At 39.6% G+C, this 26,281-nt stretch overlaps 1 protein-coding gene across 3 annotated transcripts in view; it reads left to right on the top strand.

Moving 5' to 3' along the window:
* LRP2 (LDL receptor related protein 2) overlaps positions 1–26,281 on the top strand; it is a 176,263-nt gene that overhangs the window by 111,025 nt on the left and 38,957 nt on the right. For 2 of the 3 annotated variants that reach the window (XM_086370871.1, XM_086370868.1), the window contains exons 35-52: positions 31–208; positions 2,206–2,419; positions 3,676–3,912; positions 4,962–5,150; positions 6,082–7,002; positions 7,136–7,301; positions 7,673–7,831; positions 8,910–9,196; positions 10,114–10,317; positions 10,898–11,137; positions 14,305–14,430; positions 15,798–15,917; positions 18,455–18,586; positions 19,850–20,057; positions 20,700–20,995; positions 21,850–22,366; positions 25,085–25,237; positions 25,750–25,920. In XM_086370871.1, coding sequence (XP_086226997.1) covers positions 31–208; positions 2,206–2,419; positions 3,676–3,912; positions 4,962–5,150; positions 6,082–7,002; positions 7,136–7,301; positions 7,673–7,831; positions 8,910–9,196; positions 10,114–10,317; positions 10,898–11,137; positions 14,305–14,430; positions 15,798–15,917; positions 18,455–18,586; positions 19,850–20,057; positions 20,700–20,995; positions 21,850–22,366; positions 25,085–25,237; positions 25,750–25,920 — 4,518 coding nt within the window. Of the gene's footprint in view, positions 1–30; positions 209–2,205; positions 2,420–3,675; positions 3,913–4,961; positions 5,151–6,081; positions 7,003–7,135; positions 7,302–7,672; positions 7,832–8,909; positions 9,197–10,113; positions 10,318–10,897; positions 11,138–14,304; positions 14,431–15,797; positions 15,918–18,454; positions 18,587–19,849; positions 20,058–20,699; positions 20,996–21,849; positions 22,367–24,957; positions 25,039–25,084; positions 25,238–25,749; positions 25,921–26,281 lie in introns of those variants that run through there. The other variant, XM_086370878.1, reaches the window with a different exon arrangement.

The following is a 26,281-nucleotide window of genomic DNA, read 5'->3' as shown; positions in this document are numbered from 1 at the left end:
ACTCAATACCTTTATTTTTCATGGTTGTAGGAAACTGTACTGGTCAGACCGAGGAACCAACAGTGGCCTTCCCCCCAAGATTGCCAGCGCTAACATGGATGGAAAATCTCCAAGAACTCTCTTTACTGGGAGCCTTGAAAATGTGGCATTTATCACCCTTGATATTGAGGAGCAAAAACTCTACTGGGCAGTCAGCAGCACGGGAGTGGTATGTGCCCCATTTTAGTCTGCTGTCTGGCAGTGGTTCTCAAACAATCTCAGCCACTTTTGGGGCTTCCAAGGTGGCACTAGTTATAAAGAACCCACCTACCAATGCAGGAGACATGGAAGAGATGTGGGTTCAATCTCTGGGTTGGGAAGATCTGGAGGCGGGCATGGCGACCCACTCCAGTATTCTTGCCTGGAGAACCCCATGGACAGAGGAGCCTGGTGGGCTACAGTCCATAACATCATGACTGAAGCGACTTAGCATGCGCACACATGCACCAGGGCTTTATTGCCCTTTCTCTCAATAACTTCTTTCCTTGAAGTCCAGTTCTTTACAGAATGTTATTTTTTCCCTTATTCTTTCTTTTAAACAGAAAACTTCTGAGCTCAATAGGCATCTGTTCACAGATGCCTTGCCTATTATTTTCTGGTAGTTGTAATGTGTGAGGACTCCCTTTCTTAGTCATTTTAAACTTCAAGATGAAGTTCATTATAATCTGCAATAAAAAATAGGAAGTATACAATTTCATTCATTCACAGAAATAACAATTGATCTTTACTACTGTGCTTACGCGGCCGATCTGGAACTAGGCACAAAGAAGGTACTCAGTAATAATTATTGATCAGCTACAGTATTGTTTTGGTTGTTGAATGTGTGCTAGTTGCTTCCTTGCTTTAGAGAACAGGAGTGATTTCAGATCTGTTTATGACATAGACGCTCTTCAAAAAGTGGTCCAGTAGATTTGATTTTCAGTTCATGATAGCTTGACGAGGACTCATCTCACTCTTAATATGTGATTATAATGAAGAAATGCAGTGATGTGTGTGAAAGCCCTTTACAGAAGTACTTGCCACATGCTGTGATTTCTGCATACAAGTTAGGATGTCCCAGACCAGACTACCCAGCAGCCCCCACTTCCTGTTTCCACATCTGCTCTGCTCTCCGCAATCTGTGAGCCGGTTGGTGGTGTGACTTCCATCCTTTCTTCTAGGCTAGAACCCTCATATTCCTCCTTCACACTAATAAGCATGTCCTGTTTAATCATCACAAAAATCCCGGCAGTTTGTCCCTGAGTGTCTTCTCTCAGGTCCAGCCTTTTCTGCCACCTGCACCATTCCGAACCACTTCTCTCTAGCTATCTCGCTAATGAAACTGCTTTCATGATGGAGGCATGCGGTCTTCATAAAACTGCAAGGAACCCTGAGCCCTGGCCCAGATAAGTAGCTCCAGATTCCTGAGCCAAGTGTGGGCAGCTCATCTGGTCCCAGTTACTCCCTCAGCAGCTCTCCTCAGAGATTATCTTCCTTGTGCTGCACCCTTCTGGAATTTCTGTTGGTTTCCAGGACATAGCCTGCTCTTGTAACTGCTGGATTCCCTTGTCGAGAGAGGCAGGGAGTGACACCCATTTGTCTCTCTCACCAGCAATCAGTTCAGATCCTGACACAGAGGAGGATCAAACCAGCTCTGTCTATATATTTTTTTTCTTCCAGAGCAGACTGCTTATCACTTCCTGTTAGGAACTTCATTCTTGAGTTCTTCTCTAGTTCACCAGAGTCATTTTGAGGCTGATTTATTCCTGTGCTGATTTAATAGCGCTGTCTTGCTATCTTCTGTGAGTGTGTTGAGTACGTTTCCTATCTCCATTGCAGAAATGGTTGGTGACGACGTTAAACCCAGGGCCAGTTAGCATACAGTATCCTTGACCAGAATATCACATGCAGGGATTAGTTCCCTATTTTTCACCATGCCATCTGAGAAGGTTGACTGGCTTACTTGGACTTCAGCTTCATTATCAGTGAAATGAGCACAGTGACATTTGTCTGACCCACCACTTGGGATAGGTGAGACTATCACATATAGTGAGAAATAGATATGAAACACCCCTGGGAAGGATAGAATGCTATCTACGTGTGAAACATTATTTAGTGAATATTAGTTTTAAACATTTGCCTCATTTCACCATGAATCAGTCAATAGCAAAAATTCTAACCTTTCAGATTGAAAGAGGAAATGTGGATGGAACAAATCGAATGATCCTGGTAAACCATCTTTCCTACCCCTGGGGACTTGCTGTCCATGGCCCCTTCCTTTATTACTCCGATGAAGAATATGAGGTCATTGAAAGAGTTGACAAGGCTACGGGGGCCAACAAAGTAGTCTTGAGAAATAATCTCCCAGATCTCAGGGGCCTTAAAATTTACCAAAGACGTGGTGAGTATTTGTCACTGAAACATACATTCATGTGTGTTCAATGAATATATCTATGCACTTACATGTCTGCCTACAACCCCACCACACACACAAACCTATGTGCATACAGAAATAGAAATTATCCCAAAATATATTTTTTAAAATTTAAATTTATTTATTTTAATTGGAGGCTAATTACTTTACAATATTGTATTGGTTTTGCCATACATCAACATGAATCCGCCACAGGGGTACACGGGTTCCCCATCCTGAACCCTCCTCCTACCGCCCTCCGCATACCATCCCTCTGGGTCATCCCAGTGCTCCAGCCCCAAGCATCCTGTATTCTGCATTGAACCTGGACTGGCGATTAGTTTCTTATATGATATTATACATATTTCAATGCCATTCTCTCAAATCATCCCAGCATGGCTAAGTGTCAAAGACTAATATGGCATCTGAAAGGCCTGATTCACTTCAGAGTAAACTTTCTCCCATTCATTCCCCACCACTTTTTACTTTGCTTTTGTTTTATTGCCCTCCCTGACATAATTATGTATGTGTTTATTGTCCGAGTTCTTCATTAGTTGTAACCTTTATAAGGACAGGTATTTTGTCTGTCTTGTTTCTTGCTCTCTACCCAGTAACTAGAATAGTTACTGGAGCATTGGAGGTTGGATACCTACTGGAAAAGTGAATAACACAATAGAATTTTTTTAATCTTAAAAGGAGTACTCTTAGGTGTGCTTTTTTGAGATGGTGTAACTTTTGATTTGCCCCTTTAAATTAGTATTATGATCTAGAGATAATTTTTTTTATTTTGAAATATCTAGGCTAAGATGATCAAGTAATTTGTTTGTTGTCCTATAACCTAGGTTTGTCACTTGATATTTTATTGCATATTCAAAAAAACTTCAAGTATTCTTATTTAATATACATTAAATCAAATATCCATCACATATTTGATCATATAATTAAAATTGATAGAATTTTAAATGGTAGTACATAGGTTATTCCTCTAACTCTTGAGTGATTGGTGGAAGAAAAACAATTGGTGCTCCATTCTCTACTATGATATAACATAAACTATTACATGGTTGTGGTCCGATTTTAAACTTCTGTGTGTTAGTTCTATAAGCACTCAGCTCTCCAATATTGTTTTTAGGTTAGCTCAGATTCCATATTTTGTTATTGACTTTTATAATGACCCCAAAATTTGACACTGAGTGGCAAATAGATGGGGTGAAAAGTTACAAACTAATTGTGATTTCATTTAGGCTCTGAATCCTCAAATGGCTGCAGCAACAACATGAATGCCTGTCAGCAAATTTGCCTGCCTGTACCAGGAAGACTGTTCTCCTGTGCCTGCGCCACTGGATTTAAACTCGATCCTGATCATCAGACCTGCTCTCCATACAATTCTTTCATTGTTGTTTCCACGCTGCGGACAATCAGGGGCTTTAGCTTGCAACTGTCAGATCATTCAGAAGCCATGGTGCCAGTGGCAGGCCCAGGTACGTTCCTCCAATACAAGCAACATTTGACTCCACTGGGTGCCATGTTGAAGTCCTTATAGCATTTCTATATGAAGTCCATATAGCATTTCTCCATGTTTGGATTCAGCACGTAAGGAAGCATGTTTATTCTGCTTGATAACCATATTCACATGTGCTCATGATTGATCTCTGCTTTCCTATGTCTAAAAAGTCATCTAAGTTACCATCTTGTAAATATATTATACAGTCAGCAAGTTTTTCATCCAGCTTTGCATTTTGAAAAATATCAAATGCAGAAAAGTTGAAAAGTGTAGTGAACACCCTTATACTTGCTAGATTCAACCATCGTTAACATTTTGCCACAATTGATACTTAAGTGTGATCACCTGGTAATGGTGATCACCATGAAATCTCTGCCTTTTTGCCCCTCTACAATTTATGTGAAAATTTTGGGGTTATACTTTGATACCCTATGGATATCTTTTCCCCCAAGCATCTTTTATTCATTGGTTTTTGTCTTTGTCTGAAATGATGATTTAATTGGGAATTGCAAAGTGGTTCTTTTTCTTGCTTTATTATTCCTTCTACATTCTTCTCTCCTTTTTATTATCACATACACTCAAGTTTTTCTTTCTTTAATTCAGTGTAGAATCATTTAGCATAATTGTTCTTTTGATGCTCCTTTTGATCCATTTTGTCCGGGAAGAGCCTCTCACACTGCTGTCTATATTCTTTTGACATGATTTCATTAGTGTTTGAATGCTTCCTTGCTTCCTGGTCTAATAAATATGTTCCAGGCTTACCTTGTACCTTCCCTTCCCAAACCTATGCTTAACCATTTCTCCCAGAAGCCGGTACTCTTTATTGTGGGAAGTGACTTTTAGAAACTAAGATCTGGGGGTAGTTGTGCTCATTGCAACTGGGAAATAAATAGTTTTATTTCATAATCAGGGCATGGTTTGAGCAAAGGGGATTTGGAATGAGGGTTAGAGAGGAAGGGCAAACATTTTTAAAAGTTCTAATTCAAGCTAGAGCATAGTTTAATGATCTTTTCTTTAATGTTCCAGGACGAAATGCACTGCATGTGGATGTGGACGTATCTTCTGGCTTTATTTATTGGTGTGATTTTAACGTCTCTGTGGCATCTAATAATGCAATCCGTAGAATCAAACCAGATGGGTCTAATTTTACAAACATCGTTACAGATGGGATAGGAGTAAATGGAGTCCGGGGTATTGCAGTGGATTGGGTAGCAGGTGGGTAAGCTGTATAGTGATTTTATTGAAAAGCTTTTTGTGTTTGCATTTCTATCATCTTATTTATACTATAAAGTTTAACATACATGTGGCAGATCTATTTCCCTAGATGTTTATTGAGATTAGTTAAGATAAGCTGAATTGAGTTTTTAGAATCAATGTAACAGCCTTGTGCCTGTTAATGACAGTGTTTCAGTTGACAGATTCATTATAGATGATCTCATTATAGATTATTTACTGAGTCGTTGGCAAAATGGAAAGAAATATTTAATTATGTGGACTTATTTCACCCTTAAAGGAACATCTAATTTCTAAATTAGAAATGTCTAAAGGAATATTAAAATATAAACCATAAAATGGCAATCATTTATTTTAAAGCTGAGCAATTGTAGTTGCTGAATTCTTAATTGCTTCCTCATGTTATTTATGAAAACCCTTTGATTATTAGGTACTTTGTTGTAGTTAACTGAAATGCCTGACCCAACATTATATTAACTTTTCTATACTGATTTATATACTTAATTTTGAATTACCATCCAGTTTTTCATAATACATTGAAAAACAACTGTCAATAGTCTATGGCCTATGGGCCAAATGTAGCCCATGCTAAGTAAATTCATTTATGTATTGTAAACTATCTTCCCACCATACTTTTTTTGCTCTAACATTTACTTTGTTCTGTAATGCCCAAATTTGGTGACTTTAGAAGGTCCATGGGATGATGAAAACATCTACACTAGTTAGAAACAGTGTAGGAACAGTTAGGAACTGTTAGTTCCTAAGAGTAAATATTTATTTTCCTAAGCCTAAACTGAGATATTTATCCTCCTGGGAAAGACAACATATACTGGCTCAAACCTCTATCTTACAAGAGCTATCTTCTTTTTTCTTGGTTTGCCATTAATCAGCATGCTCTTTCATTTTCCTGCAGGAAATCTTTATTTCACCAATGCTTTTAGATCTGAAACACTGATAGAAGTTCTAAGGATCAATACCACCCACCGCCACATTCTCCTTAAAACCATAGTGGATATGCCCAGAGACATTGTTGTGGACCCCAAGAATCGATACCTCTTCTGGTCTGACTATGGGCAGAACCCAAAGATTGAACGGTCTTTTCTTGACTGTACCAATCGAACTGTGCTTGTATCAGACATCACTGCCACACCACGGGGCTTGGCATTGGATCATAGCAGTAACTACATTTATTGGGTTGATGATGCTGTAGATTTAATTGCAAGGATCAGCATTGAGGGAGGGGAAACTGAAGTGATTCGTTTCGGCAGTCATTACCCAGCTCCTTATGCCATCACCGTATTTGGAAATTCTATCATATGGGTAGATAGGAATTTAAAGAAAATCCTCCAAGCCAGCAAGGAACCAAATAGAGCAGATCGACCAACAGTGATAAGGGACAATATTGATTGGCTAAGAGATGTGACCATCTTTGACCAGAGTGTCCAGCCTCGGTCACCAGCAGAGGTCAACAACAACCCTTGCTTGGAAAATAATGGAGGATGCGCCCAATTCTGCTTTGCTCTGCCTAAATCACAAACCCCTAAATGTGACTGTGCCTTTGGGACCCTGCAAGCTGATGGTAAGAGCTGTGCCATTTCATCAGAAAATTTCCTCATCTTTGCTTTGGATGATTCCTTGAGGAGCTTACGTTTTGACCCCAAAGACTATAGCCAACCTTTCCCAGCAATAAGTGTGGAAAGAATGGCTGTGGCCCTAGACTATGACAGCATAGATAACAGAATCTACTTCACACAACTTTTGCCATCCGGAAAAGGCCAGATTTCCTATATCAACCTGAATTCAAGGAGCAGTCCTCCCACTGTTGTTGTTTCGGGTAAGTGCACTCTAATTGTAGCTTATCTTGGAAAGAGACGCAGTGGGATCAACACACATGGATGACCCAGGGATTCTATAATGTTTATTGAGATTCTGACTTCTTTTTGTGTGTTTGTTGGTTGTATGTCCAGGCATAGGGAGTCCTGAGGGCATTGCCTTTGACTGGATCAATAAAAGAATTTATTACAGTGACTACACCAATCAGATGATTAAGTCCATTGCCACGGATGGGTCTAGACACACTCTGATAGCCCAAGTTCCAAAGCCAAGAGGAATTGTGTTAGATCCTTGCCAAGGGTATGTCATGATTGCTTATTTCTGGAGGGAGCGGGGTCTGAAATTATCTTATGTTAATAGAGAGCCAGTGTTTCGTGGACTTGTAATACTGTAGCTACAGATTAAGGGATGAAAGAGCATGAGTGACCTTACTTGGGAAGGAACCTTGGTTGGTGCTCCTAGGAAGTCTGGCCGCATACTGGGGAATTAATGCCCCGACTCAGTAAATCCCTGTTGGACAAGCTGTATGGGTGGGAATGGAGTAAGTTTCCATTTGCTCTATTGGTGTCAGATATAACTGTTATATTTGCAGTTAAAGAATGCTGCTGTCTTTCTTAAGTAAAAAGAAGTGAGTTCCTTGTGGTGAATTACGACTCCTTTTGGATCACTAGGTACATGTATTGGACTGACTGGGGTACCAATGCCAAAATCGAGATGGCCACAATGGGTGGATACTCCCGGAGAAGCTTGGTGGACAGGGGCCTGGTCTGGCCCAACGGGCTCACTCTGGACTATGAACAAAACCTTATCTACTGGGCAGATGCTAATCTGTACGTGTCTTTGGTTATTCTTGTGGGTATTGATGAGATTTCTTCCTCCCTGTTCAAAAGAAGAGGGATATGCATAATGTGGTGAAATACTGGTGAATAGACCTGTGAAAATTGATCTCTATCATGAGACTGAGTAATTATGAACTGAAAGACATCTAAAGATGCATTACTGGACAAATTAATTTCAACTATGATTATAAATATAATCATTCAGTTTATAATCATGTAACTACCTCGAAAAATGAATGACTTTAAATGTACACTGATAGTAACTTTTCTCTGGGTTTTAACATTCAGTGTCTTGTAAAAGCATTTTCCTTCAGTCTTTGTCTTTTGATCATCTTCTCAAAAGAAAAATCATTTCTTGTGCCAGCTTCTTCTCAGTCCATTTCGCAATATTTTCTTTATAAACTTCTGTCAGCTCTAATTTTTGCATGTAACTCTCCAATCACTTCTGAAATTACATATATTCCCATCATCCTAATGATTGAAGATATGAGATGATTTTGTTTATTATGGCTGGTATCTGCATGTTGGGAATCTTAAACTTTCCTTGCTTATTTTCTTATGATTTTTGGTCTCGTGATGCTGAGTACCTAACAACTTTATCTTTATTTTCTCACTTGAAATAAAGCAGGGATGTTTTGTGTCTAAATTAGGAAGATATCTCAAAGTCAATGGCAAATGGAAAAACTTATTAAGCGGGTGGGAAGGGAAAAGTAATTCACATTTTATTGAGTGACTACTATGTGCCAGACACCAAGACAGGTATTATTTCCAAGCAAGAGGTGTATTATTTCACAATACTTCCCACTGTTCGTTTCTTTTTCCTGTTTCATTTAGTAGGATTACTTGTGGGTTATATTAATATTTGGATATCATTTATATAGGCCATTGTTTAATAAGGAGATGAAGTTCTCCCATTACCAGAAGAAACATTTCTTGCTGCCATACGCTCCACTTGAAAGGAAAGTTGGGGGCTTATGTAAAAGTCATGATTGTACTGAGGCATTGGGTGCCAGTTGAGGACCTTAATCCTTCTAGATTCTAGTATTTTCTTTTTCCATTTTCATTTTAGGGAGAAGATTGAGCGCATGGATCTAGAGCACTATCTGAGGGAGGTCATTGTCAGCAGAGCCAATAGTCCTTTTGGCTTGGCTATTTATGGCCAGTATGTTTACTGGACTGACTTGCTCACTCAGAAAATTTATCGAGCTAACAAAGTTGATGGGTCAGGGCAGACTGCAGTGACCGTGACCCTTCCCTTTCGGCCTAAGGGTATTCGTGCTGTTGTGAAGGACCAACAACAATGTCTCAGTCCTTGCGATCGGTTTAATGGGGGCTGTAGCCATATTTGTGCCCCAGGTAAATACTTTGGTCACTTCTTGTGAAGAGTTGACTCATTGGAAAAGACTCTGATGCTGGGAGGGATTGGGGGCAGGAGGAGAAGGGGACGACAGAGGATGAGATGGCTGGATGGCATCACCGACTTGATGCACATGAGTTTGGGTGAACTCTGGGAGTTGGTAATGGACAGGGAGGCCTGGCGTGCTGCAATTCATGGGGTCGCAAAGAGTCGGACACGATTGAGTGACTGAACTGAACCGAACTGAAAGCATTGGGCACAAAGATAGAATCATGGAGAGTGATAATAATGATGACCACTAGTAGGGAAGGCTGAGGGAATATTCAGCTCCAGCACGAGCAAAGATTCTCTTTGTTTTCAGACGAATTTCTAAAATAGATTTCAGGGTTTGTATGTTGAGAAGAAGACTTAAGGTTTTTTTTCTTTCCTATTCCATATGGAGACTTCTTACAATGACATTTTAAATTCAAGCTTAATGGAGGTAGAAAGAAATATGCAGGTTTGGCTGCTGCATATCATGTCTTGAATAGAAATTTCATACTTTCATTTAGGAGGTACTGTTTATAGTTGAATAAACAGAGTGTGCCTCAGAAGTATGTTTTATAGAGAATGATAAATTCATAAGAGGATGTGCTTTTTGAGACTATTGCTGTGCAGATTTTGCTGAGAAGGTAGAATCATTGTTAATGTTTCAATGAAGATAAGAAATAGTGGTTTAAAGATTAGGGTGAATTAGCCACATTCATTAGAAACTGGTGGTGGTTCATATTGATGAAAACATAACATAGAGCAGAGTTTCCATGTCTTAGAGGGTGTTTAATAATATAGAAGCTGTTGCCAGTGCTCTTCAGGGGAAGAAAATATCAGTGTTTGCTACAGAAATATTTTGCTTTTTTCTGGGCTTACCTTTCTTCAGGTCCAAATGGCGCTGAGTGCCAGTGTCCACATGAGGGCCACTGGTACCTGGCCAACAACAATAAGTACTGTATCCAGGATAATGGTACCCGGTGTGACAGTTCCAAGTTCACCTGCCTCAGTGGGAAGTGCATCCCTGACCAGTTGCAATGTAATGACATCGACGACTGTGGTGACAGCAGTGATGAGCTGGAAACTCTCTGTGGTGAGCTGAACTCTTGGAACTTTTGAAGTTCACGATGTACCTAGTGTTTGGTCCTTTTACAAGCAAAGAACATGTACCCTGAGAATCTAGACTGCACTTTGCTTAAATCACGCAACAGTGGATACATACGCTGTGAAGTAGTGTTCAATGCTTTATTAGGAAGCACCTCTGAAGTGCACCTAAGAAAGAGCAGAGATGCTGCATGCCATTTATAGTCTGGGGAGCTCTGGGAAAATTACTTAACCTCTCTGAGCCTCAGTCCCATGAAAGCATTGTGTTTGCATGCTTTCATGAAACTGAGATAAACTTATACATTGAGATGGTAGAGGAACGGAGTGACTTTGCCGTTTGCGTCAAATACTCCATTTGCTTAAAAAAAAGTATACAACATATTTGCTTAATTTAGCTAATTTAAAGTTTGAGCTCACTTTGCATGCAGTACGTGTGGCAGCTTTTGCCTTGGAAGGTCAACCCAAAGTGTCTTATTTTACTTGATTGTATCTTTTTAGAAAACGGGATGATGCTTTAATCCGCGAGCTTCTTCAATGTTTTTTTCAATATTTCTTCCCCCTCCTCTCAGCGTTTCACAGCTGCCCTTCGACAAGCTTCACCTGCGCCAACGGGCGGTGTGTGCCATACAGTGATCGCTGTGACCACTACAATGACTGTGGCGACAACAGCGATGAGGCTGGGTGCCACTTCAGGGCTTGTAACAGAACAGAATTTACTTGCAGTAATGGAAGGTGCATCCCTTCTGAATTAGTCTGCGATGGGGTAGACAACTGCCTTGACAACAGTGCTTCAGATGAGAAAAACTGCCGTAAGTTCACCTTAAGTTCTTAATGGGCTTTGGAGCCTCTAACTCTCAGAGCCTGGGCGATGTAAAGACGGTGCATTTCTGAGAAAGAACCGACAATATTCATCTAAAACATACATTTCATTTTACATGTCTACTAGTGATTTTTAAAAATAATTGTACCTAATATGTGATTTATTCATACAATCTTTGACTATTTTCGCCTTCAATATTTTATCTTTGGTTTGTGTTTCTGATTATTGTGAAGCTTTACCAATGATTACTGACAAAATTAATTGATTAATGTGTGTGGTTAATGTTTGTTATGCACAGAGCTATGTAGTACAGTGTTGACTGAAATGATTTGGTAAATTGCTTTTTAGTGAGTTGCTTTTCCCAAATTCCTGGAACTTACAGTTTAGCATCTTGAGAAAACAGTAGCACAGAGTATGAGCAATAATGCATTTTCAGTTTGGGTATATCTACATGTTCTGCTGTCTTTGTATGCGGTTACACACAATATTTATTTGGGTGTGCCAGTATTATTGCCTGGATAATCCTATGGACAGAGGAGCCTGGTGGGCTACAGTCCTGGGGTCACAAAGATCCAGACATGACTGGGTGACATCCAGAGCATGCACCCATGCCTTTTTGTTTTGTTTTTTTTTTAACAAGTGGTCAATATGTTTCATCCATGCCTCCAACTTTTTTCCTGAGTATTTTAAAGCAACTTCCAGAAACACATGTCACTGATAAAGACATTTGTTCTGCTTTACAGTGTTATGTTGGTTTCTGCCATACAACAAGGTGAATCAGCCATAAGTATACATATACCCCCTCCTTGAGCCTCGCTCCCTTCCCACCTCATCTCATCCCTCTAGGTCTTCACAGAGTACCAGGCTGAGCTCCCACTAGTTATCTGTTTTATACATGGTAATATATATTTTGAAAAAGAACTACTATTCTAGCATTATGCTTAACAAAGTCAACAATACTTACTTAATGTCCTCTAGTACTAAGTCCATATTCAAATTTTATTGCTTAGCCCCAAAATGTCACCAGTTCATCTGTTCACATCAGGATTCAAAGTCTACACATTGATTTAGGTTGGAATTGAGACCCAGACCTTTGATTACATTAGACTTAGTTCTTTGGGCAAGAACACATCATAGGTGGAGCTGTCTATTTCTTGTTATATCACATCATGAAGCATATAATGCTTGATTGTTCCACTTTAAGTGAGGACGATATTAATTTAGAAGTCAGTTTGAATCTTCCCTTTAGGAAGTTCCCATCAATTGTTCACCCAGTGGTTTTTAACCATGGATGGTTGTTCCATGAATTTATTATTATTTTAAGGGTTATAAATCAGGTATTTAAAATTTTTACTATTCCATCCACAGTTATTAGCTCAAGTTCTCTAAAGAAGAAATTTCCCTTATCAGCTATTTTGTTACTCTGAAATACAATTCTGCAGAGGAAATGTTTGATTCTTTCTTTCCCTTTTCAGTTTTCAGAGTAGTAAGTTGGTGACCAATGAGCATTAAGCTTTGGCTTTGTTTTGTTTTTACTATTGTATTAAACTCATGGATTTTTACATATTTGAGTTTTAATGAGATGAAGTAATTTACTGCTTTTGGTGCTTAATTGTCCTATTTTTGGCAGCGGGAATCCTGCTAAGTTGGATCCTTTTTTATTTTGACTTGATCCTATTCGATCTTCCATAGTACATTTCAGACTTGTGCATTTCTTGTCTCAGACCTGGAATTTGTCTCATTCCTTTTGTGTGTGGTATTTAAAAATTACTGGGACTTCCCTGGAAGTCCAGTGGTTAAGACTTCCAACACAGAGGGTATGGATTCCGTCTCTAGTTGAGGAACAAAGATCCCACATACCTCATGGCCAAAAGACCAACACATAAAACAGAAGCAATATTGTAATTTAATAGACTTTTAAAAAATTTAAAATTACCACAGTGTTGGGTTACCTATTCCTATTTGGCCTTTATTGCTTCTAGGCCTTTTTAGTGGACAGGACTAGGAAATACAGTTCTAAAGGGAAAAAAAATGATATTGGTATTTTCCATTTTAATTTAAGATAAACATGTTTTTACCTTTTAGATTTTATAATCACATCTCTTACACTTAAAATCTTAGTTTGTAATAGGTGACATAGTCACTTATTTGCTTTATTTTAGAATACTTTCAAAATAATCATGCTATGCTATGCTAAGTCACTTCAGTCGTGTCCGACTCTGTATGACCCCATAGACGGCAGCCCACCAGGCTCCCCCGTCCCTGGGATTCTCCAGGCAAGAACACTGGAGTGGGTTGCCATTTCCTTCTCCAATGCATGAAAGTGAAAAGTGAAAGTGAAGTCGCTCAGTTGTGTCTGACTCTTAGCGACCCCATGGATTGCAGCCCACCAGGCTCCTAGGTCCATGGGATTTTCCAGGCAAGAGTACTGGAGTGGGATGCCATTGCCTTCTCCGAAAAGTAACCATACAAATGTAATTAAACATTTTATGTCCTTCTTGTTCTTAGATTATTTCCCATTAGAAATATGCAGTCATTTGTTACTATTTCCAAATTTTGGAAATTGCTTTTCTTTATCCATTTTTATTTCATTGTGTTCAATTATAGAAAATAATGTGCATGGATTCATAGTCATATAAAAATTGTATGACAAGGTACACTCACAGACATCCTTCATGCTTGCCCTCTCCACCCTGTTCCCTCCATACTATTCTCAATCTGTTCATAGGAGTGACAATTTTCGTTAGTTTATCTTTTCATTTTTGTTTTAAATGTAAGCATTTCTTTCTTGCTGGACACACACAGTTACCAGTTTTCATACACAAAAGATAGCCTAGTGTTTTGCTTTCCTGCTGTTAATGCATCCTGGAGCTCATGCCATCTTTCCTTATCAATATATAGAGATCTTCTTCATTCATGTTACTCCATTGTGTGGGGAGTGAGGAGAGTGGGAAGTCTTGGTGATGCTATTAAATAATGAAAATAGGAAATGCTCTTTTTACTAGAGACTATATGGCATCACATAACTGTCATGAGTTATGCCTCTCTGATAGTTTCCCTTCTGCTGGTTTGTGTAGTAGATAGGTTAGCATGGACATATATGACGTACACGTGATGAATATGTTCCAAATTGTTTTTCTGGTTGTCTTTTTCAAGCTGAACGCACGTGCCATCCTGGATATGTAAAGTGTACGAATTCAACGATTTGTATTCCACGTTCTTTCTTGTGTGATGGAGACAACGATTGTGGAGATATGAGTGATGAAAACCCCCTTTTCTGTGGTAAGATAAACCTTTTGTGGTTCCAGGCATGCATGTCTTGAGCTAATACAGACACATGGCTTCTGTGTTTCGGCTAATTTCAATTTGTCCTCTCAAGTGGACCTTATACATAGATACTGCTGCTGCTGCTGCTGCTAAGTCGCTTCAGTCGTGTCCGACTCTGTGCGACCCCATAGACGGCAGCCCACCAGGCTCCCCCATCCGTGGGATTCTCCAGGCAAGAACACTGGAGTGGGTTGCCATTTCCTTCTCCAATGCATGAAAGTGAAAAGTGAAAGTGAAGTTGCTCAGTCGTGTCCGACTCTTAGCGACCCCATGGACTGCAGCCCACCAGGCTCCTCCGTCCATGGGATTTTCCAGGCAAGAGTACTGGAGTGGGGTGCCATTGCCTTCTCTGTGTAAATAGATACAGCAGGCAGTTATTTAGGATGTAATTGGAGGGGCATAAGAAGTCCCTTCTCTCTGTTCCCTGGCTGGATGCCTGACTCCAAATATTTCTTCCAGGGATCAACTATAATGCATAACCTCCTATAATTAAAGGTCTTTCATCTTCAGGAACTACAGGCAGAATTTGCAAAATAAGCCCTCATATTTATTCTCAATACGTTTATAATAACCATTAGTAACTGAAAGAATTTTTGTCTTTTTCATATGTTTGACTTTCAAAAACCTTAATATTTAGTTGTTTGGTTCAATCAAATAATTTCTTATATTTATAGCTCAAATTCTTAAGTTCAATAACTTTGAAACTATTAGTGTAAATAGATGCATCCTTTAAGAATTTAGGAATGGTTACCAGGCCAGGTTACAATCCAAGAGTAGGAATCAGTTGTAAAAACAGCCACAAGAGGAAATAGAAAATCTAGAAAACATATCAGACCATAACCTCAGGTTATATGAGAAAAGTTTACACATAGGCAGAATCATTTACTCAAATAAGTTGCAAGGATGAATAAGAGCAAAACTTTGATAATTCTCTAGAATCATGGTCTAATATGGCTTAAAAGGTTGTGTATAGGGTGATTTGGTTATTTTGTTGTTTTTTTCTTTTCAGTAGAATTTATTTTGTGTTATGGCAGAAAACATAGAACCATGTTTTCTTTTATCTATAATTTGATTTCATGTATCAAAAAATAGTCTTTTTGGTATTTCTAATAAGTGCAATTTATTTTCTGAATCTCTGAAATTTAGGAGAATGGAGAAGTATTGCTCTCCCATGTTCTTTCCTCTGGATGGAAAACTTCTATAAAAACTCATGCCTCAGTCTTCCTGTCTTGGCAACTCCTACCCAGTTCAGAGATATAGGCAGGTTATGAGGAACAAGCTTGTGTGTTGCTCATGGATTTTCTCTTCTTTACCTACTGCAGCCACTCGGTCGTGTGGGAGCGATGAGTTCCATTGCACCTCTGGGCCCTGTATTCCTGCGCGTTGGTATTGTGATCATGAAAAAGACTGTTCTGACGGCTCTGACGAACCTCCCACTTGTGGTAAGAGAGTGAGCCAGCATGAAAAGCATTGTGATGCAGCTGGCACCCCTCTTCCAACTGCTTCAAATGTGACCTATGGCTCTGGCTAGGGAATGTTTGCACTCCTTGCTGATACCCCTCAGCAGATACTCATTAAAAGCCTGGTCATGTAGGGCACTGGGTGGATTGTTGGGCAGGATATGGAAGTTGCTGATTGATGCAGACAAAAGTTGCACCTACCAAAAGTTGGTGATGCACCTACTACCTGTCTGGTTTGTGGAACTCAATTAATTGTAATTGACTCTGAATTGGAATTTCTGAATTTGGGTGAGTTCTCACCCATAAGACTATGGGAGGATCTAAAGGTTATTGAGACCATGATGTACATGCCGAGGGGGCAGGTGAGGGGCACACGTTTCTTCCTGCTCTGTGTACCAGCTGAGGGGTTAGGGTCCCAAGGCCATCTGAGCTTCCTGAGATGTTCCAAGGACCTAGTTATATTCTTGGAGGCAGTTGTGTGTTGCTTGTGTTTGAAGGCTGCTATTTACCTTTGCAAATCCTAATCTGTATCCATGCACAATTTTTTAAACATAACTGTAAAAATCTGAATGTACAATCTTCTATATTGCTTTTTTTAGGGGGTCTGGCAATATTGTTGTATGTGGGTCAGCAAACTATGGCCATGCTTGTCTTGTTTTTTTTTTTTCCAGATTTTTTTGACATTGACCATTAAAAAAAAGTTTTTATTGAATTCGTTACAGTATTGCTTCTGTTTTATGTTTTCTTTTTTCTTGGCCATGAGGAATGTGGGATCTTAGCTCCCTGCCCAGGTATTGAACCCACACCCCCTAGTTATATTATAGTGTCAAGTAGTTGTGAAAAAGAACATATGGCCTGAAGCTTAAAATATATATACTGTCTGGTTAAGAGAGACTTCTCTAACCCATGATGTCATCTTCATACTCTTGTTTAATGGCTTTGTGATATTCCATTGAGTGGCTATATGATCATTGAGTTAACTGCCTCTATTTTAAGTATTTAGATTGCTTTATTTTTTCTGGTATTATAAATATCACTGTAGTAAGTACCATCACTTTTTTTGGAGGGGTATTTTCTTAAGACCATTAGCCTAGTTTTGCAGCTGAATTCAGGCTATTTTCCATTCCTGTTTTCCCTTGGGCTCAAATTCTGTGGCTAATAGAGAATGGTATTAGAAGCTCCTTGACAATTTCTTTTTCCCCAACACTAAAAGTTTTGTAGAAAACAAAGGGCACACAGAGTTTTAAGGAGCTGTAAAAGAAATAGTAGTTGTTAGGTGAGTAGAAGGGTCTTAGAGATTATTTTAAATATATGAACTATTGGTTCAGATATATGAAGAATAAATAGTTTCCAAACTTATCCATGGGAACTACAGTCATTATCAATTAGTATTATCAATTAATACCAACTATCTGACATATTTAAATAGAAGTAAACACACAATCTAATATTAATGGATTTTCATAATACAGAGGTATTTTTTTCTTCTAGTTTTATTGAGATTGACATATAGAACTGTGTAAAATTAAAGTGTAGAACATAATGACTTACATACATCATGAAACAATTATCATAGTAAGTTTAGTGAACATCCAATACACAGATATAATTTTAAATAAATAATAAGATGTATACAAAAGAGTGAAATCCCCATTCTTTCACCCTCTTACAATCCCCTCACCTCCAGACATAACTGCTATTAAGTGTGAATTCTTTATCTGTATATCCTGACATATAGGGATCTTACTATATATATCTTTCTGCTGTTCCCCTCCCACTTTTTTTTTTATCCTAACAATATCTTATCAGTTAGAAAATACACCTCTCCCTCTTGAACCTCCCTGCCATCTCCCTCCCAACCCCACCCCTCTAGGTTGTTACAGAGCCTCTGTTTGAGTTCCCTGAGTTATACAGCACATTCCCATTGGCTGTCTCTTTTATATGTGGTAATAGAAAACAACAAAATTCTGTAAAGCAATTGTCCTTCAATTAAAAAATAATTAATAAAAGAAAGAAAATACACGTCCATCTTATCTTTGTACTGCTGAATATTGCTGTAAAGTGTGGCTGTTCTGTGTGTTTTTATCCCTTTCCCAACTGCTGGGCATTTAGCTTGTTTCCATTTTTTCCTTGTAAGATGTAATGCTGGAATGAACATCCTGCGTATGTGGGAAGGCTCGATCTCTGGGAGTCAGTTTCCTGTGTCAAAGCCTTTCAAAGGCTGTATCGATACATACTCCATTCTTTCCAGCTCGTGGAAGTTCACGTTTCTCCTTACTGTTATCATTGTGTTGTATTTTAATAGTTAAAATTAAATGTTCTTTTGCCTTAGGCTAATTTTGAGGGATCTCTGGGATTCTGGGCATATGACAACTTGATTTGTTAACATGTGGGATATGATTAAAGAATTCTAATTGGTGTTCTAAGAAGCCCTTGCTATAGTATGTTTCTCTCAAGATTCCTGACTGCACATGACTCTTCTCACCAAGAGTGCTTTTTTTTGTTTTTTTTTTTCCCAGAGTTTTCTCAGTCAACATGCGCCAGTGATTATTTCAAGTGTGACAATAACAGGTGCATCCCAATGATGTGGGTCTGTGATGGTGATAATGACTGTGGAGACATGAGTGATGAGGATGAAAGACACAACTGCAGTAAGTGCAAACAATTAATTCTTCTCTGGAGTCACGTTTCAGGGAAACAGTAGCTTGATTTTTCTGTCTTTGGAGAATATGGTTGTCACACAGGTTCTTCTTTATTGGAAGTATGCAGATAGAATGTTATCTTTATTTTTCTGCTCAGGAATGTTTTATATTATCTACATAAATGCTTGTAAATGGTGAAAAATGATTTGAATGTTTTTTTTTCTGTTGCATTTAGGTAATGGAAATAATGTCCTACATTTCTAGAACAGATAAAGAGAGCTCAGTTGGCCACTGAGTTAGCAGCTTTAATACTGTTGCAATTAACTGTGCCTCTAGTTTTATCCATTACCCTAGAGCTGTTAAGCGGGGGGCAGGGGTCATTCTTTTAAGTGAATTATGGAACAGACTATGAAACAACATTTCCCATTACCAACAGAGCATAGAACTCTAAATTAGGTGTCTTAGAGTATCTTTCCATGGTAGGATAATAAAAACAGTGACTCGATGATCTTTGCATTTGATTCTCACATGTCCATGACTTTGGTGATGGCCCCTGTTGCTCCATATCCTCTATGAAATGGGTGGGCAGCTGCCCAGGTCTAGACTGTAGTGTGTACTCTTCTCCCATATCTCTTCTTCAAGACCCCCTTCCTTTTGTCTCCTTTTCACCCTCAGATAAAATCTCTATTCTATACTGCAGAGTTTCATGATTACATGTTAGCATTTTCGCTCTTTCCTAAAGTGTCATGGTGTCTGTCAACTTTTATTAACAAGTACTCTTCCTATATATGTAGGAAAGAAGCCCTAGCTTTTTAGAAAATTCTGTGATTTTTCTTTTTTTGCTGTCTAGTTGACCATTGTGAGTTTCACTTTTCTCATAAAACTGGCATAAAATGCCTATCTCACATTGTGTTTGTGTGATTATACTTTATAAAATAAAAAAAAATTACCAAATGTATGGGATTTTTAGTATCCAATTAATAAAATGCAAGTAGTTTTCTATATCCCTAAGGGAAAACTATGACCTTACATTAATTTTATGGAAATTAAATTATGAGGTGTTTATCTTTACTTTTTACTTCTGAAAAAAATTCAAGGTTCAAAGCATTTAAAATGAAAATTTGGGAGAGTAATTTATCTTCCTATTTTCCCTTCATTTCCTTTCATCCCTCAGACTATTATGTAACGTAAAGCAAGATAAATACTGATTCAAAATGAACTTGACTGCTGGAATGAGCTCTCATATGATTCCTGATTCTCTTTGTGCTTTAGCTTCAGAGAATCGCAACTGCTCAAGTTCTGAGTTTGCCTGTGAGGTTGGTGTGCGTCCACACAGAGGCTGTATCCCTAAATCGTGGGTTTGTGATGGTGAAGCAGATTGCCTTGATGCCCTTGATGAGCACCAGAATTGCACCAGAAGATCCTGCTTTGGAACAGAGTTCGTCTGTAACAATGGCTTGTGTATCCCCAACCACTTCAGGTGAATTGGGGATTAAAAAAGTTATTAACAAACCTCAAAAGTCCATGAGGCAGGGCTGGGGCCCATGATACTTTTCATGGCCTCTGAAAATGTTTGGACTTCTTTTAAAATCAAAAGAAAAAAAATAAAGAGAACTTTTAGGTCAAAGAAAGTATTTACATACTAAATAATAATATATATGCCTTTATACCAACGTAGTCCTTAAATATAATTTTAAATATTTTTATGGAGGAAGGGGCCCATGAAAGCAGAAGTGCCTGGGGTCCTGGAAGGTCATAACATGACCTTGCACAGAGGATCAGAAAGATGAGTGAAGTGGGCTTACTAGAAGAAAAGTCTTTCTTGAGGCAGCTGACGCTCAGGGTTTGCCACTTGGAATAGAGGCATGGGCATAAGAAATACTTCATTCAATTCTTTCTGCTATAAGAAAAGTGACAGTGTGAGCAGGATGATGAATGGGACTGCACGCTGTGGCTCAGGGTCAGCCTGACAACAGAGAGAGGCAGGTGAGGCGGACTGTGGGCGTGTGCCCCTGTAAGAGACACAGACGCTATCAGCATCATGTGTTTGGAGAGAAATTGGGGATCTGGATTTTCACCTGAAATATTCTGATTTTAAGTGGTACTGGGTCTCATGACACAGGTGTGACCGGAACAATGACTGTGGTGACTACAGTGATGAGAGGGGCTGTGTGTACCCTACCTGCGACGAGACCCTTTTTACGTGTCAGAACGGACTCTGCATTAATAAGGCCTATGTCTGTGATGGGGACAATGACTGTAAAGATAACTCTGATGAGCTGGAGCACCTGTGTCACACCCCAGAAACCACATGCCCCCCTCATCAGTTCAGGTGTGACAGTGGGAACTGCATTGAGATGGTGAAAGTCTGTAACAACTTCCCTGACTGCTCAGACAACAGTGATGAGAAAGGATGTGGTGAGTATAACGGAAGATTAGGGAAAAGGAAACGAGGGGGACTGAGTGTGGATTCTCAACCCTTTCTGACTTAGTAGGACCTTTCAGTTGGTTCTCTAAGTAGCACACTGCCAGAAAATTACTGTTGTTTGCCTATCAAAAAGCAAGGATTTCTTGGTCTATAAGGTCAGTCACACACGTTTTTTGGACTAATCATCAGTTAGCCATTCATTATAGAGAATAGGAGATAAACAAATTAAGGCCATCGTATCTAAGAGCAAACAGCACTGATCTTGCAATGACTTGTTGCAATGACTACATTCCTTAATCTGTTCTTAATTTTCATCCTCAGGTGACTAAAGGGGAGAGTTTAACTGGAAGTCCCCCTCCCACCCCGCCCCTAACCCCCACCCTGGTTGTATTAGTTGTTAAAACCATTGGTGAAGGATCAAGGAAGGAAGTTGAGTAAGAGTGACTTTTGAATAATGTGGGGCCTTTAGAAATCCCTTCTTATTTGTCCCTGTTTATTTGTCTTTTTTAGCATGATTCATTAAGAACTTGGCTCTGTCCAAACCCAACCAAACAAAAAGAACTGCATCTGTCCAGCAGGAAGGCTGACTTTTTTTTAAAATTTAAATTTATTTATTTTAATTGGAGGATAATTACTTTACAATATTGTATTGGTTTTGCCAAACATCAACATGAATCCGCCACGGGTGTACACGTGTTCCCCATCCTGAACCCCCCTCCCACTTCCCTCCCCGTACCATCCCTCTGGGTCATCCCAGTGCACCAGCCCCAAGCACTTTTTTGACCATTATGGTGGGTCCATTACTGACAACTTAGGTTCTCTGATAACTGTCTTTTACCTACAGGCATTAATGAGTGCAATGACCCTACACTCAGTGGTTGTAACCAAAACTGCACAGACACCTTAACCAGTTTCTATTGTTCTTGTAACCCTGGTTACAAGCTGTTGTCTGACAAGAGGACTTGTGTTGATATTGATGAATGCGAGGAGACGCCCTTCGTCTGTAGCCAAAAGTGTGAGAACTTACCTGGCACTTACATCTGCAAATGTGCCCCAGGCTACATCCGTGAGCCAGATGGAAAGACCTGCCGGCAGAACAGCAACATAGAGCCTGATCTCATTTTTAGCAACCGTTACTATTTGAGAAATCTAACTGTCTATGGCCATTTATACTCCCTCATCTTGCAAGGACTGGGTAATGTTGTGGCATTGGATTTTGACCGAGTAGAAAAGAGATTGTACTGGCTTGATATAGAGAATAAAGTCATTGAGAGAATGTTTGTGAATACGACAAACAGGGAGACAGTCTTAAAGCACAATCTACCTGGTGCGGAAAGTCTGGCTGTCGACTGGGTTACCAGGTAAGACAAAAGCTTTTTAAAAGTTAACAAGTTTTTGTTTTTTAAAAAGTGTTCTAGCCAGGCTTTCATCTTAATAGGGAATTGATCTTTCCAACTTGGGTTACCAGGTAGAAACATTTTAATGCTTCTGCATGTTTTGTTTTTTTGTTGTTGTTGCTGTTTTGTGCTGTGTACCTAATAATCAAATGGGATACCACAGAATCTAAAATCTAGTGATTTTTAAGAATTTATGATATGAATTTTATGGGGGGGGAGCATCACAAAGGAAGAAAGAGCTCTGTTATTACTGGAGGTATGTGAAGGGATGATTCATGCTTTGGTTGGTGCATTCAGTCATTTAAAGCTGTTGCCTAAGTGCGATGCTATTCTAGGGACTGGGGTTTGGAGGTAAACAAGACAGACACAGCCCCTGCTTTCCTGGAATTTACAGGCTACTTACAATGCTAGTCATTCCCAACTTGGGCTGGTTATAAATTAAAAAATGGCTAACTTGAAACTCTGAGCATCTTTACGGTAGACAGTGGTATTTTAATTCAACTCTACCAGTTCAATCACACTTCTTCACATCTCTATTGAATCAGACACTTGGCTTTGTGGCTGACAGGAAGCTGCATGCACTTAGGCTGCAAATATTATTGCTTTGGTCACCCTTGACCCACAGAGGATGCTTCCACATCTTTTCTGTTTGATCGTCTTAAGAGTAAAGATGGGGGATGGAGAATTGGCTTCCTACTTCTAGTTGAATAATAGCCTGCCTGCTCCAAAACTGCCTGAAGAATAATCAATAAAATATTGATGTGAATACAAATATTTTATATATAATGACTCTGTGGGGTGTCAAAAAGCATAGCAACTAACGATTTGCAGGAACAGAACTAACCATTTATCTTGTCCTTTGATTCAATGAAGGGAAAGATGGATAATATTTTAACCTTGATATTGTCATTCAGCCCTCTCGCCCCAAAACTGGTAGGATGGTATTTTCCCCTGGACTTTAGCTGCTTTCCTCTTGTCCTAGGCATGTTCTTGACCAGGGGAAAGAATTAGATACATGTGTGGTAGTCAGGAAGATGGAGAGAAAAAGTCTAGGGTGATTGTAGGATAAAATACCTTACGAATGAAGCATTTCCTCAGATGTTCATGAGAGATTCCAACCAGATTAAACATTCCTTAAAACACAAGGCAGAATAGAACCTAGTCACATTTAGGCTTAGAGGGGAAGTTCTAAGATACAATTACTTGGAAATTTGAAATAATCTTCCCAGTATCAATAAAGATGTCCACACTAAACTCAAAGATGTTTGGTTCCCAAAGCCCTTAAACTTGATATACTAGTTTTTCAAAGCACAGTGCAAAATTTCACAGTGGAAAATTGGACTGGCTCTCAGTCCTCTTAATTTTTCCCTATATGGGGATGGAGTGTCTTCTCCATATTCTGTTCACACGTCAGTGTTTTGATTGTTGAATAAAGAGGAATTAGTGAGTTGGCAGTAAGCTCCACAGAGTAGAGTGCCCTATGGTATAGCCAGTCTTGAATTAATTCCTGCTCTAGCTCTTACTACCCTCTGGGTCTCAGCAGCCTTATCAAGAAAACAAGAGTAACAGTAGAACTTACTCCGGCAGTTGTTGTGATCTTAGCCCTTAGCCCAGGGCCTGGCACTGAATATGAGCCTATTCAGTCACTAAGTTGTATCCTACTCTTTGCAACCCTATAGACTATAGCCCACCAGTCTCCTCTGTCTTGGGATTTTCCCAGTAAGTATACTGGATTGAGTTTTCATTTCCTCCTCCAGTGGATCTTCCAGACCCAGGGATCAAACCCAAGTCTCCTTTGTCTCCTGCATTGGCAGGAAGAGTCTTTACCACTGAGCCCCCCGGGAAACCTGGCATTGAATAGATAGCTACTATTATTGTTGCTATTATTACCCTCTACAGTGATAGAATCCAAAATTGTGGCCATCTCGGTCATCAGTACTCACCCAAGTGAGCAAGGCTTGTACATTTTTGGGTACTCCTTTCCTCATCCACAAGCCTAAGAAGGTACTACTGTCCTGATAGTTACTCTGACACCTAGTATGATTGGATCATGTTTACCTCTAGCAAGGAGACATTGGAGCTTTTGGAAGAGAAATCGTTTCAGTGGAAATTGACTATCAGACATTCTAGGAGTATTGAACTTTGGAAGGTTATGGATACTTTAAGACTGGTGATTTGATTAAATGAAATTTGGCTCAGGTTAAGAAAGTTATTTTGCCAGTCTAGTGGGACAAGGCCAGGGAGGCGGTAAATTTTTCTTTAGCTTAAGGATGCTAGCATTCAGAGTTCCCTTTTGCAGTCTCAAGGCTGCACTTGAGACAAGTTTCCTTGACTCCACATGTAAACTGTAATTCATGATACTTATTGATTGCTCTCATTTCTGCTTCCTTGCTCCTGTGAAGCCTGGATCATTACCTGGAAAGATGCCTTTTGCTGTATGAAGCAAGTAAAGCCAAAATCCTTCTGTGGCCCCACAATTCCCTACTGTAAGCTGACATCACCTTGCAATAGGAAAACAAGCACACATTATTGCATCTTTTTTTGCTTCATTGCAGGAAGGTCAACTGTTTTCCTCTTGTCGTCGTTTGCCTGGGGGAAAAGTGCTTGGATGGGAAAGTGTGTGGCTAAATGTACGTTGTTTTACAAGTAAAATGGCTCTAACTCCTGCTTCTCCATCTGCAGAAAGCTCTATTGGGTGGATTCCTACCTGAATTGCCTTTCTGTCTCTGACCTCAATGGTCGATACCGCCGCAAGTTGGCTGAGCACTGTGTGGATGCCAACAACACCTTCTGCTTTGAGAATCCTAGAGGACTTGCACTTCACCCTCGATATGGGTATTGTCTTCCTGTAATCTCAGGCTCTTCTTTTACGCCCTTCTTCCACCTCTGTTACCAAAAAGGCAGTTCACGTAGTGATCTCAAGGCCAGTATCTTGCTGGAATTTGTCTTCTGCTTTTGCTACCTGGTAAATGGCTTAATGGCTAGAAGCATGACTTGTTCAAATAATATTCATATGCTATTTTCTTTGCCATGACACATCACTTCACTTATAAAGTTACATATTTTGGCTGCATGCAAGTAAATCATGGTTAAGAAAACAACAACTCACTTTATCGGACTTTCCATGTCAAGCCTACTGAAATCTCTAGTTTATCATGTTCATTCCTGAGAATTTCCTACACATTATCCCCTTTTAGATTCTGTTAGTTCTCTTTCTGTTAGTTCTCTTTCCTTTATGAAATGCTCTGTAGGATGTAAATTCTGTTTCTCTAATTGGAGAAAGCTTGTGTCTTTGCCACTGAGTTCCTCTGGCTTCAAGGACTGACATGTTGTGTTTGCTCCAACAGGCACGTCTACTGGGCAGACTGGGGTGACCGAGCATACATTGGGAGAGTAGGCATGGATGGAACCCTTAAGTCTCTGATTATCTCTACCAAGATCATGTGGCCCAATGGCCTCACCATTGATTACACCAATGATCTACTCTACTGGGCAGATGCCCACCTGGGTTACATTGAGTACGTACATAGAAAAGAATAAAGCAAACCGCATAACTCTTCATTCCAAACAGCAGGGTTTGTGTTGCCAGTGTATTATTCCTGCTGCTGCTGCTGCTGCTAAGTCGCTTCAGTCGTGTCCGACTCCGTGCGACCCCATAGACAGCAGCCCACCAGGCTCCCCCGTCCCTGGGATTCTCCAGGCAAGAACACTGGAGTGGGTTGCCATTTCCTTCTCCAATGCATGAAAGTGAAAAGTGAAAGTGAAGTCGTTTAGTCGTGTCCAACTCTTAGTGACCCCATGGACTAGGCAGCTTCTAATTGGCCTGTTTGATGAACGTTCACTCTGAGGTCGTTTCTAACTAAAGTGCCTACAGGCAGT

Source organism: Bos grunniens, chromosome 2 (assembly GCF_055505025.1).
Source record: "Bos grunniens cultivar Pamir isolate PY7600 chromosome 2, Bosgru_T2T1.0, whole genome shotgun sequence".
Lineage (NCBI taxonomy): Eukaryota > Metazoa > Chordata > Mammalia > Artiodactyla > Bovidae > Bos > Bos grunniens.
The sequence above is the reverse complement of the archived record's forward strand: the minus strand, read 5'-3'. Positions and strand labels throughout refer to the sequence as shown.